Source organism: Drosophila innubila (genome assembly GCF_004354385.1).
Source record: "Drosophila innubila isolate TH190305 chromosome 3R unlocalized genomic scaffold, UK_Dinn_1.0 2_E_3R, whole genome shotgun sequence".
In the NCBI taxonomy this organism is placed as follows: Eukaryota; Metazoa; Arthropoda; class Insecta; order Diptera; family Drosophilidae; genus Drosophila; species Drosophila innubila.
In genome coordinates this window covers 17135023-17154177 of record NW_022995380.1, presented here as the reverse complement: position 1 = coordinate 17154177, position 19155 = coordinate 17135023, and the positions used below count along the sequence as shown (strand labels likewise).

The 19155-nt window shown below is 34.1% G+C and overlaps 2 protein-coding genes across 2 annotated transcripts; both read right to left on the bottom strand.

Annotated features, from left to right (window-relative positions):
• Nucleotides 1-395: 395 nt before the first annotated feature.
• On the bottom strand, nt 396-1077 carry LOC117790906 (mitochondrial import receptor subunit TOM20 homolog). The gene has a single exon (XM_034630517.1). It carries the CDS (start codon nt 1030-1032, stop codon nt 559-561), a length of 474 nt encoding a protein of 157 aa, XP_034486408.1. The 5' UTR covers nt 1033-1077; the 3' UTR covers nt 396-558.
• A 4049-nt stretch (nt 1078-5126) lies between these two features.
• On the bottom strand, nt 5127-18054 carry LOC117791025 (tachykinin-like peptides receptor 86C). The gene is made up of 8 exons (XM_034630654.1): nt 17873-18054; nt 8579-8724; nt 8073-8286; nt 7851-7985; nt 6423-6503; nt 6011-6358; nt 5668-5786; nt 5127-5598 (listed from the first exon to the last, which is right to left on the bottom strand). The coding sequence occupies exons 1-8, from the start codon at nt 18052-18054 to the stop codon at nt 5246-5248; spliced, it is 1578 nt and encodes a 525-aa protein (XP_034486545.1). The 3' UTR covers nt 5127-5245.
• Between the last annotated feature and the right edge of the window lie 1101 nt (nt 18055-19155).

Sequence of the window (19155 nt, the reverse complement as noted above, 5' to 3'; positions counted from 1 at the left end):
AAAAAAGCTATTTGGCTGGGAAAGTAATCTAATTAGAAAAATGCAAAAGCCTGCACACATTGAATTAGGAACTTTGAGAATATAAAAAAAGGGAATAAAATGTCCATCATTATTTATCATTAAAGTCGGTAATTTCAAACTTTCCGGATACTTTGCAAAGAAATGTAAAAGTATGTGACGGGGCAAGTTGAAGTACAACAAGCACATTGACACGGTATTTATCTCGTTTACACATTCTTGCTTTCCTTTTTGCTTAAAGTTTGTTGTCAGATAAACTCGTTTAGTGCGCTACGCTAAAAAGTGAATGGAAATTTCCTGAGCAATTCAACGACTGAGAGCAATTTTGTAAATGTAAACGCAAAACTAGTCTAAAATCATAAATGATTTTGTATGCATACATTCAATTAATGGTAATTTGTATTTGTAATCTGTTTAACTTCAATCTTGAAACATTAATATTAATTTGGCTAAAATTTAATTACTTGTCTGTGTGTGTGTGTGTGTATGTTTTAGTGTGTGTATTTTTATGTGAGTCTGTTGTTGGGTTGGACTTGTTGCTCATTCAACACTGCCGTCATCGACAACCAGTCCAGCCGAGAAGCCATCTGACATACATGGAGATCTCTGTGCATTCATGTTATAATTGTTTAACTTGTAAACCAGCAAGGAAAACACCTCTACTGGCAATGAGTTTTGTAGAACACTAAGCAATTTGCCCGGCTTGTTGCATACCACAATAGCATTCATCAAATGTTCAGCGCCGCGTTCGAAGTTACCCTCGGATATGAGTAGTTCACCTTTTTGAATTTCTTGCATAAAATATTGCTCTATTGATTTCTGATCTGTTAAATTTGGTATGCCATCGGATCCGGCTGATTTGCGATTGCGACGACGTCGCTCAATGAGATTTTTCTTGAAATCCGGATGACTGCGACGCTTGTTATCAAAATAGACACAATAACCAAGGAACGCGGCACTGGCTAATCCTGCCAGGATGCCAAAAGATGTTTTATTTATAAGTACTCCAATCATTTTAAAATAAATTTATTTATTTTTACGAAATATGGTGTGGTAAGGAAAAATCCTTGACTGAATTATATTTATTTGTAATTTAAATAACTTAAGATCTGATCATTTTTGCCCTGACTACTATGATATGATTTAAAAAAACATAATTTGCATAACAAGCATTATTCGAGTCCTACCAGATTGCATTAAATATATATTTATTTGCAAAATACGCACTTATATTACTGATAATATATTTTTAAATTGTTATTTATAAAAGCAGAGCTGAGCACGTTAGCTTTTAAATTAAGTTTTTAGCTGCAATCAAATATTTCTGTTAAAATATATTTGATATTTGACAATTATGTTTTTGTATGTAAACTATCATAGCAAAAATATATATTTATTAAAACGTTTAATAGAGTTCATCATTGTTCATTGACTGTCAGATAGTTTCACATAAGCTATTCCAATTAGACTTAATTAAAAAGCTGTCCATTTGGGATCTGTCTTTCTATCCCTCTCTATCTCTCTCAATTTCAAGTGAGACTGGAAAACCCAAAATATAAAGTAGTTGCCAAATTCGTGCATGCGAATTTGATATAGGAATTTCAGACAGATATTAACATACATATTTTGGTATAACTTTTGCATCTGACAGTGACATGTAATTTGTAGCCGCATATCAAAAGGGAAAATAATTTCAGCTGAATATTTATAGAACTACGTTTGTTCGTGTATTCGTTATTATTTTTTCAACCTTTATCAAACTGCCACGTCTGATGTCAAATTGGCGCCATTTACGCCCTTTATAGAAAAAAAATGCTAAAAATATAGAAAACATTTCTTGAAGCTAAGAACACTTAATCTCATATTTTTTATTTATATTTCGCTTTCATCGCTGACTCCCACAGCTTTGAATCCACCGATTTAACGGCTCCCATGTAGCTATTTGGTTCAACTACATTAGCAGGATTACAAAATATACTGCAACTTAAAGTCCATTCACAAATAGCTTTTACCACATCCTCAAAGTTCTTAGTTTCCTCTTATACAGCTTTTCCACCTAATCCAAACTTACGTATAATACTTATTAGACTAATTGCATTAGGCTGAAAATTTCTTCCCTGCATCGCATTATCACAATTTTCCATTAAATGCTGCTGTAGGCGTATCTACCCTTCAAGTTCTTCAGCTGCACAGAGAAAAAAAAGTCGTAATAAAATTAAGAACTCGAACTAAGTATTTTCAATACTTAAAATTAATACTTAATATAAGTACGAATAACTGAAAATGAGAATAAAAATTCTTTAACCAAGTACCAACACTCTTGATGTACAAACAAAGAAACTTGAATGAAGTAAAACTCCTAAACTAATAGAAATGAGTAAGAAAATTCTTTATATAAGATAGAGACCCAGGCTCGATTACAGATCAAGTTAGTTTAATTTTAAATTGAATACATTATTTCTTATATCATTTTTAACTTAAAAAGTGAACTGCTTGCTTAGAATTCTCAACTGGTTCTTAAATTAAGTGCGTTTTAAAGTGATTTTAAGTTTGAAAATACTAGAATACTTAAATTTCGTTCTTAAACTCGATTTAATTACTTTCATTCTTAGTGAGAAATCAATTTCGAAAAGTGTCGTTTTAAGTACGAAAAACTTGATTATTTCCCTCTGTGTATTTATAATGTAATAATGTTTAGGTATTATCCGTATCCACCTGCAATTTAAATATTAATTTCTCTTGAATTTCCATAAATTGTTGGCAATAATAAGTTCTACGCCTAATTGCGCATTCGTGGCATTCTGAAATGCTTGTTATGGATTCGTGGAAATGCCTCTAAATTGTTGCATGCCAATTAGCAAGTTACTGTTGCGGTTTAACTGATTTGGAGCCTGTTTGCATACATAGTCCATTGATATGTTGTGCATACATTAGGAAATTGATTGCCGCTTAATGTGGTTCTCACTTGGATAGTGGAAAGCTATGATTCCTTTCCAAAGTTCACAGAGTACTGGCATTCAACAACGAACGTCTGTTGCTTGTGGCAATACGACAAAGAGCATGATGTCATAGAAAGATAGCAAGTACATAAGGGATTCATCTAAACAGTATTCTGAAGGCTTTTACTGTCATGGCAATGACCGAAAGTTAAAGAACATGATACGTTAACATCGCAATAGAAACCTCTAACGGAATATCATCTTATTATGCAAATTGTCATTTTATGCTACCATTCTATTTCCACTGAATGCCATTTCAATGGGAGACCGAGCTTCTCGATACACCCAAGCCATTCTCGCATTGAAATCATTGCGCTCTGTGTGAAAACCCATAAAATCCTATTACGCTAAATGTGTTGTAGGCTATACAAAAAAAATTAAAACAACAACAGCAAAAGGCAACAGGCAAGAGCAAACCGAGTAAACAGTAAATAGGGTTTATCGTCAAGTTAACACAACAAGCAATTTGTGCGCATTAATATTGTTGAGACAGGAAAATTACTGAAAAGTCTGTGGAAATGTTTTCCAAAGTTTTCAGCTTAAAGAGCAATGCAAATTGTTGTAGACTCACAATTTTTCAGTTATTTAATGTGATTTAAATGAGAATTTCTGGCTTTACATAACAGCACTAAATGAAGACCACAACTTGTTGCCTATTATAATTCATTACCTTATACAACAAAATTTAATGTGCAATTGTTAAACTCATTTCGAAACATTGTTGCGTAAACAATCGGTAAGCTACTTTATTTCAATCATGTCTTTTGCAACTAATGGAAGCCTTTCTTTTGAGTTAATCATTTGTGACGAATCTGAAACCGAAGTATTAAACTTAACATACTTTGACCTTTTTCACTGGTCTTTAAATATGCAAATTTTCAGCGTCTTTCCAGTGTATTGAAAATCTTTTAATGCTGCTCTCGAGTCAACTTGCAATGCACTCAAAAAGGTAAAGTAGTCGCTTTGGCTCTTCGACGACGAACTTATTGGCATTCTGTGAATCCCGATCGACTTTGGCCTCAACGCATTTTCATTCATTATTTGCAAAATAATTTTATTCGAATTCAATGAACCAACTCGTGCATAGCCTCTGGCTGCCTTTTGTATATTTCACATTGATTTTCTATCTATTTTTAAATACATTTAATGCCTGTAGATAATTATAATAATTACATTGAGTGCTTTTAATATTATTTAACCTAGCTAAAAGAGCATTAAAATTTTTCTAAAAATTATTGAAGCGTATTAAATTAATTCATCCTCTACAGGGGGAAATTTCAAAAGGTAACATTTGTATTTAAAATTTAGATTCTTTTTGAATTGATTGTTGCTCGATTATTACAATTAAATACTTACCCAGTAAACTTACTTTTTCTGTGTTCTTCTTTCCCATCAAGCCAACAAAACAGTAAAGTTTAACAACTGTTTAAAAGTTTTTACAATTTATTTACAACATACACAAATAATACTCACATACATGTGTGTAATTTTAAATGTGTCATTTCCATCTAACAGAAATATGCATTATACAATAAAATGAACATGCCATATTAATCAGCCAAATTGTTGAAATTTCGCATTTGGTTGCACAATTTGTGCCCTTTGCCTGTCAACAATAATAATGATAAAATACAAAATTGCAGATATAACGATTCTTACTTTTAATATTTGTTTATTTACGCAATTATTGAAATATGTTAAAATTATTATTATTAGTCGACAGTTTGTCGACATATATTAAAGTTTATATAATAAATACAAATACTCGTATGTACAAGAATATATATTTTTAGACTACTCGTATTTATACAACAGTTAAAACTTACAGCTTTTCGATGCTTTTACTACATTCTTTACATAAGTACAATAAGAACTGGACATTTTGATGGCGTCTTATTTAACTGATTAACTGTTAAGAACATTGAGGATTGAGTAAAATATAAATACCAAAAGTCGGTATTTTATGAAGTGTACTATATTTGATGAAGTTGACGACGGGATATTTTGGTAAATTGTGTCTGGCTTATATTTTTAACTTTGTCCATTTAGTCCCGTCGAAGCCAGAATAACATTTTAAAATTTATTTAATTTCGTATTTCGTATTGTTATGTTTTTTTATTTACTTTGCTCCTAACAACCACAAATTCGTTTATTTGTTTTTACAATGTAATACCTTTCTTATTGATTGGCATGAATAGAAACCGCTGAGTAATTTCAGAGTCATCCCATCAAAGATTTTGAATTGCCGTCACACTGTGACTGAGGCCTTGACTAAGGTCGTGACTGCTACTGCGATTGTGATTGTAAGCGTGAATGCTCGTATTATGCTCATGCTCGATAGGATTATTGTCCTCATCGCATGAGATATATTTTATTTTTACACACTGCCGCTTACCCACACTATTCTGGAAGGACAGGCAAATGGGCGAACTATTGTCATCCATGGGTCGCTCAATGATGCACTCAACTGCAGTGTGGTTAAATCCCAGCACCGTCGGCTGCCTTTCACGCATCGATGTTGTGGGTGCCTGTTGGATTTGTGTTTCCATAGTGCTGCGCTTCCACTGACTCTTGGTCTCCACTACACATTCCAATGAATAGAATCACACAATGTGGAACATTCATAGAGTTAGCTTAACATGATACCAACCTCTTGTATTTCTATTCGAGCCATTCTTGTTGGCCGTCCTGCTCTTGGGGGAGTCGAATCGATACCGTGTAAAACCCAGGCAACCGCAGCAAATAATGCGTTGAAAGTACATGCGAAATCTGTTGAATACAACGACTTAATATTAGATGAATTCCAAAATTATTAATCTTATTTTATGAATTTTAATTCAACAAAAATTCTGAATTATCTGCTTGCAATATTACGCGCTTCACTGAATGCTTTGTTTTATTCTTCAATACTTTACAGTTTTCCTGTCAACTCATCAATAATTATTGCCTTTCCTTTATTTTTTTAATACCTTTTGTATGCTTTCATGTCTTACCTTTTGTTCATCCAGTAATAGATAATCGGATTGACCATTGCATTGGACATGGCCAGCCAGTAGAAGCCAAGATACATGTGTTGCACATACTTTGTGGATGCCACCTGGTTGTTGTGATACGCATAGATGAAGAATAGATGATAGGGCAGCCAGCAAATGGCAAAAATTGAGACAACCGCTATAAACATGCGGACGACTTTGCGCTTCGATTTCATCGATTCCACCTGACGATCCGTATTCTCACCAATTGAACGACTGCCCCAAAGAACTCGTCCCATTAGGGTGTAGCAAATGAGCATTACAATCATGGGTATACCGTATGTCAATACCAGTATGGTTAAATTGTAGCTGGTAGGCAACTCTTAAAGTTAGCGATATATATATAAATTGGGAAGTGAATTCAACTACTTACACATAATCTGTCATTGATGTTGGATAACGACCATCGGGCCACATCATAAAGCAAACTGTTCGAGATTTTCCATTGTAATAGCTGTAATAATAATAATTATAAATCATCTCAGCTGGCGTTAATTGATAAACAGAACTTTGTTGAAAAGGTGTTTTAGTCGCTCTGGCACTCTCAACACTTTCATCATCATTTAATTACCAAAAGTTAATTGAACCCAAAAGTGCTGTGAAATATTTTCTCGCTCAGCGTGTTTAAAAGTTAAATACAAAAGTTTTCCAGGCCAAATGTTTTTTTTTTCACCTTTTCAAGGTGAAAAATATTTATGAGTGCTTGCTCGCAAATTGAAACCCTAATTTGGAAAATTATGGAAAATTTTATGCGTCAAGACTTGAACAAGAACTCAAGAGAGAATTCTGCCCAATTTGTTGGACCCGTTAACAATGCAAGCTGGCAGACAGGTAATACTTGGTCCGAATCATTGAAATTGCTGCGGTTGCCTGTCATTGTCAGCAGCTCTGACAGCTCTAATGATTTGAATAGATTTCCAGCTAAACGTATTGACTTTGGTTTCATGTGGTTTGAGCTACGGAATTTGGTCAAATTACTGGGAAAGTGGTTTGTGAGGTACATCAGCATAAATGCAAATTCAACTTATTGAAAACACCTTTCAAGATCAAATATACAAGGTATAGTAATTTTTAGTGCAATGCAAGTTTGTTTCAAGAATGTTCAAGTTTTAGAACTCTATAATTTAATTCTGCATCTCATAAGATGTGTGTACTTGTAGATATTAAAAAAAAAATATATATATATATTTTTAAACATATGCAGTACATAATATACAGTCTCGACCACAGCGTTTTCAGTTACATTGTTATATATGTTTGTATCTGTACTTATGTATGTATATGCCTTTGTAAAGACACAATTGGCTTTAGTCTGTTACCCATGGCAACATTTCATGTCGAGAGCCTTTTGTGCCCGCTAGGGATTCTAAATAAAAAATGCTTCAATTCTATTAAGTGAATGTGCCGTTTGCTTCATTTGCGTAAATTTTAAATGAAAGTGAAGCGACTCTCAGCTTGTTTAGACTTAGGTGCTTAAATTGACGCCTTCGAAAACAAAGAGTGGCAACATTTACGTATAGACTAATATGGGTGTGTGTGTGTATCAGACTGTGTATAGATACAGACTCACAGCAGGCCAACTGCACTGCAGGTGGCGATTGTCAAGTGTCTTGTGTGGCAAGCAGAAGAATTTTGCGGCAGGTCTTACAAAGTTCTTTATGTTTATTACTTGGTTGGCGGCAAGAGCAAGTTGAAAATAAACAAAATATGCGTCTGTTGACTTGGTACAGTCCTGTAGTCTGGTACCGCGAGATACTAGAAGCACACGGCTATACATATATTATTCAGGCACTTTACTTACTGTTTTGTCATGATGCTGGAGTAGAGCAAACACGGCGCCGAGAGGACACAGCTGAGAGCCCAGATCAGCACCAGAATAAATCGTACCTTGCGGCGTGACGTGCGACGCTTTAGCGGATGTACAATAGCTATATATCTGCAAGTGTAAGGTTAAGCATTAAAGTAAAGAGGTAAATAAAGCTAAAGTTCGGATAATGGACTTGAACTCGGTCAGAGTACTCACCTGTCGAAGGAGATGGCAACCAATGTGAAGACCGATGTTGAAACCGTTACATTGGCAACGAAATTATTGATGGTGCAATAAATCGAGCCAAATGGCCAATCCGAATTCACCATGAATATAAAGTTGAAGACACAGTTCAACGAGGACATCAGCAGGTCAGCGATGCTTAGATTCAGCAGGAAATAATTTGTGACTGTGCGCATGCTGCGATGTCCTGCAGGCAAACAAGAAGCAGGTAAAGCGACAAACGAGAAACAAGTAACGAGAAAACAAGCAAATGGTCAAAATGCGAAACGTGACTGCAACGACAAAAGCTCCGGATATTAGTTCTCTTCTGCATCATCTCGTCCTTGACAGCCTCACCCAAACAAACAAATCGATGTGGCGTACGGGGCGTATGGGCGATTTAAACTCGTACACTTACAAGGCGCAAATCCTGTTTAATGCGCCATTTGACTGCAACTATTGCTGCCACTTTAAGCTGCTGGCCTATTGTTTCAGCTTACCTGTTACAATCCAGAGCACAATTCCATTGCCCGCAATCGCAACAAACATCATCAGTCCAAATATGATGGCCCAAATTGTTTTTTGTTCCCACGGCAGCTCATACGGACGTGTTGGCGATGGAAACAAGCATTCAGTGAGAAAGTCCCTAAGCAGAGCGAAAAAGTGAGATAGAAGTGCATATAGTATATGTGAAGAAAGACAAATAGAGAGAAAGATAGAGGAATACAACTACAACTACAAATACAAATACAAATAGTTCAATATGAGCAGTGAAAAAACAAATATGCACAAATCTATTGAATACGTTTACGTATTTATGCACCTACATGTCAGTTTGTCTGTACATTTCAAAACACAAATCAATTTACGCTTCACTGAGTTCAATATCGAACACATACCTTCCATATACATATTCGCTTATCAATGGATGTGCATATCAATAGTTTAGTTTAGCTTTGTGACGAACCACAATACGGATTGTTTATTTTTAGACCCTTTATAAGCCCCATAAGATAGATATATTTATATTATGCTACAAATAACTAAGCAGCATTATTCTGTCTTCTCGACTTGTGCTTCTCGCAATTCAAATGTCAGAATAATAAATAAAAACAGGCTTGATCGAAAGAGGGCTTTCGTATGATTAATATTTACTTTCAGTAAACTCAAAAAAATAATGTAAGACTGTCGACCAGATCTAGACTTGGTTATAACATAAGTAGTATGTACTAACTCAATTCGTGATAGCCTTAAACATTTATAGCCAAGCTTTCCTGTAGCTCTATATCCGAATCTGGTGAATCTAGCTCTTACCATCCTCATAAAAATAAATGCATGCCATTCTTGTACTAAGTAAAAGTCTCAGCTGCAACCTTTCTTTTCATTAAAACAACTAGCTGCTCACTTTTTTGTACATTTCTTTAAATTTTGAGCACACAAAAGTACAAAATTTAATGTATGTAGTAGCCACAATTTTATATGTTCACCGAAATGTGGTTCGTATTTTGGCAGACCTCTTAAGCTGTGACCTGACTTAAGCCAAGATAAATACGAAGTAAACTTGTTGTCTGCCAACTAACAATAGAAAATCAATGAAGCTCAACGTAAGAGCAAATTGAAAGCGGAAACTTCTTATAAAGGAAAATCACAATAGTGCAGCAAATCGAATCTTAAATTGAATTGGCAAACGGAAACGAGCAACAATTTTTGGAAAATGAAAATATATGATACTTGTTAAGAAAGTATCCTTTAAAGCTGTATCTGTTGAGCACTGATAATCACAAAAGAGGCTGTTGTTAAATACTGATAAGGTTAAGTGATTTACAGCTGACAAGTTCCATTGTATGCTAATTAGAGCAGTGCTTAATATTCGGCTTATTAATTAAACCATTGCCACATTGTTGTTACGATTCATCTCTCAGCAGGTGACTCTGTACATGCATTGGATGCGTGCAACGTTACGTATACGCAATCAATTGCACGTGTTATGTACAAAGCTGAGTTAGGATGTGATCTAATTAATCTGCTACAGACAGGCTTAAGAGAATGTCCAAGAATCAACATAAGTTAATCATGATTGAATACTTAATTTACATAAGTACTTATAAAGTAATCTAGAAATTCCATTACGGATTTGATTTAATTTGCTTCCAATTGGTCTTTTATTACCATCAATTAAAAAGTATAAAACTGTCCTTACCACTCTTACACAAATAATTAGTGCATATTATTATTGTTGCAATTAAACAAAATGAACCTGACAATTATAAATCCACAGATTTTCTGCATGTTTTTATTGGTTTTGTCTGTGGCTGTCGCGTCAATATTAATTTCAAATAAATGAATTAATTTAACTTAATGACGTTAAGTGGAATTTATAATTATTTTCAACATTTAAATTCTGACTTTAAATAAGCTTTGACTACATTTAATCATGGTACTAACATGACTGCCTTCCTATTAAAGTGGATAAAAAATCATTTCGATTCTGATTTAAAAAGGTAAAGCTGTGCAACTTCGTTAGTCTCTTGTAGAAACAGAAATAACATTATATTTTCTCTTTTGCTTAAGCCTTTACTCAACCAATCAAAATGTTTAAATACTTTTGTGAGAATTTATGTACTCAGCATCTTCACAGAGTTTCTATCACTCAGATTTCAAGAGCATTAGCTGTTATCCTCAGACTTAAAGCTTACTAATTGTTGCCGAATTAAATAAATATATTTTTAAAAGTTAAAGCTATAATTTCCCAGTTCTATATTGTATTTAATTACCTTGCGTTCGAACTATTAATTTCACATTTAATTAGATGTTTAGCTATCCGCACATACTCGTAATTTACTCAATTAATTCGTGGCCAAAAACAACAATATCGACGTGATTATCTCACAGCACTCGTGATTAAGTTCATTTCACATAGTCGTTAATTTTGTTACTGCTTTCCAACAATGGAGGACAATGAGCAAAACGCAGATACGTCTACGGCATTGGCAAAGATAACTTTGCACGGATAGTAAATATTTTCGTAGAAGGCATTATGTGTTTTTGTTACTGCCGAGTGCTGTGCTCTTGTCCAAACTCTCTAGTATAAACAAAAATTGGCTAATTACGCTGTACTTGAACCAACAACCAAGATATTAAATTCCCATTATTGTGGTAAATGTGACAAGTGGAATTTGCTATTTGACTGCAACCAACATCCGCATTATTATATTTTATTAAATAACATGAATATTTGAACAGGAATGTAAATAAAGTACGAATGCTGTGCCAATTAAAAACTAAAAATAGCTGCTATTCATTTCGCACAATTGCATTCTGTGGCAGCTGCTACAAATTCCACGCAATGTATACCCTGCTTTTCTTTAGATCAGTGACCGGCATATGCAGAATTTTACATTTTCTATGCATATTGTGGATTAAAATAAGTGCTTTAACAGTTTACAAAATCTACGGGGTACCTCCGTGTTGAGCACACTCGCGATTTGCTTGTTAGTTGTCAGCGGATAACTCTTTTGCGGATAAGGAAACGGAAGCTTTTTGTTATTGTCTGCACATGTTATTGCCTATTTTCTGGGGCAGGCAACACACATACAAACCCACTTACACACACATACATATATTTGGCTGCTTTCAATTATGATAATTGCTATTTTCTTTAGAAAAGTGTAAAAACTAACTTTAGGGCAATAAATAACATGGCTATTTTTATGTAAAGTCTTAACAGGACCAAGAAAATAAGTCTCTACTTGGCTCATATTTTGGAGAGAGTTCAAATTAATAAACGTCTAATTAAAGCAATTTTTAGTAACAGTGTAATTAACTTAGTAGTTATTATGAATTCGTGCTAGGAACAAAAGAAAATATAATAATTATTGTAGTAATAATAATAATAATATTTTTTTAATTACACGGCATGACGTTTTGGACTGGCCAAAAAGTGGACTAATTATTTCCGATTGCTCATCCTGTTTGTTTTTTTTGCTACCCTTTGCCCGGTCAATAATCAAGAGGCTTTCTTATGTCAGCTTTGCCTTTGTTATTATCATTATTTTTTAAAATATTTTTGTTTGTCGTTTTTGCACAAAAATTTGGCAAAGCAAACACTGAGAAACTATTGAGCGAAAAGAAAACTGAAGTTGGCAATGCCAGGCATTTACTTGGCATGTAAACAACATAGCGCTTTATACAAGTTTTAGTTGAAACCTAATTTAATCTATAAAAAGCTGAAGTGAAAATATATTAAAAACATTAAAGTAACATTTATAATAATTTAAATTACAAACTTTAGTTGAGCAAATTTAAACTACAAAGAACAAGTTAGCTTTGATATTGGATTTATTCTAACTAGGATATATTCTGTCAATATCGCAATATGCCAGTATGTATCAGTTTTTACTTCTGCCTTTCACAAAGCCCTCTTTTTAAGCCCTCATTTCAATGAACATATGAATAGTACACAGTATTGTACACACACACACACCAAATTACCTTGATTACGCAATTAGTGTGCACTTAAAATAATGTTGCCTACTTTTCAGAGCTCAAAGCAACGCATGGGGAGAGGGATGTGCAAATTGCAAACAATAAAGGAATAAACATCAATTATAGTTCCCTCGGCGGTAATTTACCTCACAACTGTGCAAGGTAAAGTTGAACATATGTAACAACCTGCACGAATTGCCGTTATTTAGTGTCAAATTATCAAATTAAAACGGGTTTCTCAATGGCGACAATTAACGTCATTATTACTTGAAGTAAGTAGCTCATAAATGTCGCTTACAGAGCGCCAGGATTCGGATTCGAGTTCTGATTTAATTTCCAGCTCAAATTAAAGACTTCCCATATTTTGTAACGTCAGCAAAAAATTGTTGCCAATTTTCTGTTGCATTTAAAATCAACTTCAATTGCAATTCGTGACTGTTCGCTTATTTTTCGAGTCGGAATATTTCATATTTCATAAATGTCGAACAACTGCGTGTTGCAGGCCAAAATTGAGAGGTTTGTGGTTCTGTTTGTCTCTATAGTTGTTGTAGTTGCAGGTGAACTGAGGTGAGCAAATTGTTCTCAAGTCTGTGTGAAAGATGCAAACAGCACTGAAAAGTTGCGGCTGTTGCTAAGTAAAGTCGCAAACTTATTATGATTTTCAAAGTTATCCAAAGTTCTTCTCGGCTGAAACAAGTTATGAAAGTTAAGAGTCACGTATTTAAGAAGTTCATTAGCTAGCTTGGAATTCGAGCAGGAGATCAGGTATTGGCTAAGGGGAACGACTAAGAAAGCACAATCGAAAATCAAATCAATATGTGATTTGAATACTAATAAATAAGCTATCAAGTTTTTAAAGCTTTAGCATAGAATATAAAGTCAGATAATTAATGCATTAAAAAGACTATAGAAATAATAAAGGGTTGGTCTCATGCTTTCGACAGAAGAGGCAGCCATTGTAATCCATTTAGCTAAAATCCTTTTTGCCGTTTTACTACACTCTTCACCAAATCCTCTAATGCCCATCGATGCTTGACTAATGGCAATGAACGAAGCTTCGTTGTCAGAATCATGGCCACTCAGTCGCATCGTCATGCTCATTAACATCGACTGTCAGATGGTATTCTGGTTCATACACATTTGAGGCACGTTTGTTCCACATGCAACGCAAATGTGCCACATTTCAATTTAGAATTATGAGCAGAGATTGTCAGTATCCATTGTTTATCGCTTCCTCTATCGATTTGCCTCTTTATTTTTCTCTCATTGTCATTCAAAGCCACATCGGAAACGCATCCATAGCTAGCTAAACAATACAGCAGAGCTAACAACACTTTATTTAACAACGAGAGGACTTATGTATTTTATATCCAGTATATCGTATAAATGTCACTCGGTTAGATTTTAAGAGCCCCTGAACACTTAACTTTGGGCTTAACCCTGGCTCAATTTAATAGAAAAAAAAATATATTTTTATTTTTTCTAAACTTGTTTTGAAAATAAAATTGTTTAAAATAACAAACTTAAAGACATTCATACGATTTATTTAAATAAATGTATTTCCCGAACCGAACACTTTAGCAACCTTGCTAGTAACTATCAATACTTTTCTAATGCCAATACTTTTACTAATATTTATGCTTTTTAATCTGATAGGAATTTCTGGTTTTCCTCCAATTCAAGCAATTGTTATTAGATCATATTATATTATTTTTATACCCCAGATATATACACTTTTAAAACTTATTTTAATTTTATTATTTTAGTTTTAAATTGCTTTCGGTCAATTGCTCTTAGTTGACGTTAAAAAAGACAATAAATTCATATTTTTCCAACTAGTGCTCTGCAAACAGCATATTGATTTTATCGTAGTGTTGCAGTTTGCTGCATTATTAAATTTAAATAATTGCCACCATCCACTCAACACCGGATTTGAAATAATGCCGACTTTCTGACCAATGCATAGAGCCAAAAAGGCTTATTGATAAATTTATCATATGCAATACTTCATAGGGCTTACACTCTGTGGACCTTGAAGAGGGCAATATAAATACAGAATTTATTCTTTTTAAAGGCGAGAACCCGGAGGCACACACATACACACACACACGCAAACCCTCACAAATGCACATAGGAAACATATTTGTAAGAGAAAGATTAATCCTTTATTTGTGTTTGGTTCAATGCTTTGTTATTGTCTGAGGAGGGCTGAGACAAAATAAAATCGCTTAGCTTTTACTTGCAGCTCGTTTTGCTTGAAGTACTTTAAATTATTTTTATGTGCACATAGAAATTGTGATTGGATTTGAGACCGTGCCATAAAAATACCAAACGGTCCTTTAATGATGGTCCAATGGATAAGAAATTCCTTTTTTTTTTGCCCTTGTCTTTCGATGCGCATCAAAATCAATAAGCGTATGAAATGCCATAAACATAAAAATGTCAAAGACGAATTTTCATTCCTTAAGCACACAAAGTTGTCCCTTTTCGCTAATAATACTAGACTACAAAAAATATATTTTTTCAAGTAAAAAACAACTGTAATAGTCGTTTACAAGCAATATTCACAATATTTAAAACGAAGTAATATTACTTAAAATTGTTATTAATTAATTTAATTACCTTTTTAGCTATGTCATTTTAATTTTTAATCGATCAAAAAAAAAAATCAATAAATTATTAACAAATCTAAATGGAAAGAGATTTGGTTATTATTTAATTTTAATAAAAATAAGTTCAATAAATTGACTGTTTTGGTTCATATAAGAACAAATCTTAAATTTTTTGCCTAGTGTAATGTGCGTTCACGTAAGTATACTCCCGTCGAAAGTGCGTATACGCACTGTGGCACCCACTCACCACTTAAGCGAGACGCCTCTCATAAAGTTACTTCACACGCATAAAAGCGCAGTCAAGGAGTGCTACATGTGTCGATTGGGGTCCTGTCGGATGTTGGCTGTCCTGCAGATGGCTCTCAGCGGTTCAAAGCCCAAGGTATTCGCCTTGATTGCGTCTAATCCTCATGCCACAGGTCTCATAATGAGCTTAGCTCGCACAGGGTCAGGTTACACAGAGGAATCATACGCACATATATGTACTAGATATATGCGTGAAATTAACATTCACCTGAACTCTAAGCTGACCACAGCTCATATAAAGAGCGCCAATTTACTTTGCACAAGCCCACACACACACACAGCAAAACTGCAAAGCTGGCAAAATAAAACCTAAATATATTTGACACCCTACACATGTTGTCACAAAAGTTTTTCCCTTGCCATTTGTCAAAGTTGTAGTTGCTGCTGTTGTCGTCACCAATGTCGTTGCTGCTGTTAACTGGGATGTTTGTCAAAGTTCTGCTCGGGATTTGTTGCATTGAATTTCATTATTTGTCGTCGTACAGTTGTCGTGTGACAACTAAAAAAGCAATTTACAAATTTTCCTATTCTGTATTCCATAAAGCCACGGCTTATATTTACATTCAATTGTGTGCCTTTGTTGTCATCGCCTCCATTGTCTCAATACCCTGTAATAATCCACAGAGGTATTGCAATAGAAATGGCCTTCATAAAACAAAGAGACTAGATATTTAGTATCATATTTAATATACTTAAATCAATATAGTATCTACACCATAAAAATATATAAGCTACAGTTGCTTGCAGCGTATCTACTAGTCGACTCTTCACATCTTGTTCCCTTTTACTTGTTAATTTAGTTGTTTACCACGCGACACAAAGAGCATAATCGAAAAAGTTTCATTGTTAGGAATCATTGAAAACTGTTTCAACTATAGTTGATTGAATATAAATATGTAGTCAAAGTGAATTTGCTTTGCTATAAATCGCACAAAGATCTACTTGGATGCTTTATAACCAACAGGTTAGTTAACAATAAAATTAATTGATAAAAGATTTCTCTGAAGATGAAGATTTAATTGGTATGAATTTTAAAAACAATAAATTCAATAATTAATGTATCGCAAAGAATATTGAACTGCCGCTTTTAATTTATTTACATTCGACTTCTTTACAATAGTCCTATATTTTCACCTAGTTTGCACTCTTATTTTAAAAATTAGTGTTAATCTTCTTTTTTTATTCTGTCATTAAACAAACCGTTACTGCACTATTCTAGGAATAAGAACAACCATCAGCCATCAACCAACCTTACACTCTTATCATACAATCCATTCTTAGCAAACAAATTAATCATTTCAATTCCCAGTAAAGTTAATAGGAATTCAAATGCTATTATTTTCGTTACATTAGTTTCTCATTAAACCGTACCATTTTCATAATCTACGTTTATGCAATTGTTGTGGCAATTTGAAAATTTAAGACTTATGCTTTTAAATGTTTAAAAACCACACATTCCGTTTTGTGCTTGGGTTTTTTCGATAATCATTATAAATGTCAGTTGACCACAAATTAATTACAAAAGATAACGGCAATTAAGTATCGGTTAATCACACAATTGAAATATGCCGCAAAATACAGTTGGGTTTTTCATCCATTGGCATTGCGGCAATTATTTATGAGTGCGCCAATTTAATAAACGAGATTTTCATTAAAAATCTATAAATTAACTAATTATAATAAACATAAAACAGATTACATTCAATTATGAGCACAGCTTTTAGCTCAAAACGGTAACTTTTATAACGAATTTGCATATTAAATTAAAATTAAATTAAATCAAGTTAAAATTAAAAATTCGCTTTAAAAAGACTTTAATAAGTTGAAAGTGTTCAAGTCATGAAAATATAAAAATTAAGAGAATATCTCTAAATGGCGATTGGTTCCAGTTTTCGACATTCCTTGCATTATCCATCCTTTATTTAATTGACGAAAAATAACAAAGTTTCCTATAACTGTTTCAAATATTAAATTATTGCGTTTGCAATTCTAACTTACTCAATTTGTTAGCCTTTTCAGCCGTTAATAATTATCCATTTTTGCTTTCTTCAAATCTTTTATAATTTGCAGCGATATTCGACAAAACTTTCGTTCCCAACGGAACTCTCGTTCCCCCTTACCGGTTGAAGGACATCAACGTAAATGAAGCTTAGCTCTAGCTTATAATTTGCTCAACTTTATTATACTTTTGCCTTACATTCTCCACCGTATCGACTGCATTAAAAATGTGTACTTCAACTGCAAGTTTCTTGAAAAGCGTGGCAAATTAAAGACGCGAAATAATAACCCTCAAATTGCAAAGAAGTAAACTTAATATTCGATAAATAAAGATAAAGTGAGTGAATAAAGAGTGTGCTTCTAAAAGCATTTTGGACTCGAATTTCCACGTACTTTGCCTCATTGATGCTCTCGAGATTATCTCGATTATCGATAATTCCAGATAGCAGGCTAACCACCTCGGTGCGGTTGAGACTGTTCAATAGACTCGTGTTCACAATGCTGTTCAGCTCAAAGCGAAGCACGGCAAGAATTGTGCAGTTCACCAGCAGTTCCGTATCCACAATGTCCGACATATTCTGTTCACTTTTTTGTTTCCGTTTTTTGGGTGTTCATATGGGACGCGCAAATTGTAATTTGGGGCGAGGCAATGTGCATTAAATGCTGTTCGGTCGCTAGCGTATTGAACACGTGTGGTTGGCATCAACTTATTTCACGGTAATTCCATAGATATCTTTGTGGCTGACCATGAAGCCACCGGAGCTCATGATTCCCGTGGTGGTGCAACAGTAGCAACGTCCGCATATGCACATCACAAATTGTGGACTTTAATTACGCGCTTCGTGCTTAACCGTTATGGTCGCAGGTTAAGGATTTAACGAGTATGATGACGATATAGAGGGAGATTGGGCTTCCTTTATGAATATTTAAACGGTAGCTTGTTGTTGTGATACGATGTGGGCGTGGGCTACAACAAGTTGCATGGCATACACCGAAACAAACTAGCACTGAATTGCTAAACACAGCAATGGGTTAAATTTGTAATATTAAGTATACGCATGTATATTATATCGTTTAAGCAATATAATAATACTATATTTTGCTAAAAATTTATCACATCAAGTAAACATTCAGTTAGTTAGTTAATAAATTTTATATTATTTAATTTTTTTAATTATTATCTAATAAGTAACACATGAATTATTTAACACACAACACAGTTCCGCTTTCAACACAGATTTATTTGGAATAATTTAATTTAATTTATTGGTTTAATTTATTATTTTCTTGGACAAATCTTATGTTTTTTGTTTGCTTTGCCTTTGGTTTTTTGCGGCTTAGCAACATCAACACAACACACACTGAGACGCAACAAAAACTGAAGAGTTCTTCACCGTTAGCTGAGCTCGAATTTTTCAACCGTTACGCGTGAACTTCACTGCTGCGAATGCTGCCGACAACTGCGAGCTTTACATTGTGACTACAAATTGTCCTGCAAATGGCAAGGCGGCAACATCAACACACAGACACCGACACAAAGTCACACGCACATTGACTCGCTTGGCAACATTCACACAACCTGTTGACAGAAGTCAGTAACAAACTGCTGGCAGCATGTTGCTAAGCCATGCCATGCAACATTTATAGCAACAATAGGCAGACTTGAAATGAGAGAG

What these genes read in the sequence shown, in the direction of transcription:
- LOC117790906 (XM_034630517.1), bottom strand. Translation starts at nt 1,032, where the DNA reads ATGATTGGAGTACTTATAAATAAAACATCTTTTGGCATCCTGGCAGGA.
- LOC117791025 (XM_034630654.1), bottom strand. Translation starts at nt 18,054, where the DNA reads ATGTCGGACATTGTGGATACGGAACTGCTGGTGAACTGCACAATTCTT. An exon ending in ACATCAATGACAGATTATGT is followed by an intron (nt 6,359 to 6,422) that starts GTAAGTAGTTGA and finishes GTTGCCTACCAG; the next exon opens with CTACAATTTAACCATACTGG. An exon ending in CTCGAATAGAAATACAAGAG is followed by an intron (nt 5,599 to 5,667) that starts GTTGGTATCATG and finishes TGGAATGTGTAG; the next exon opens with TGGAGACCAAGAGTCAGTGG.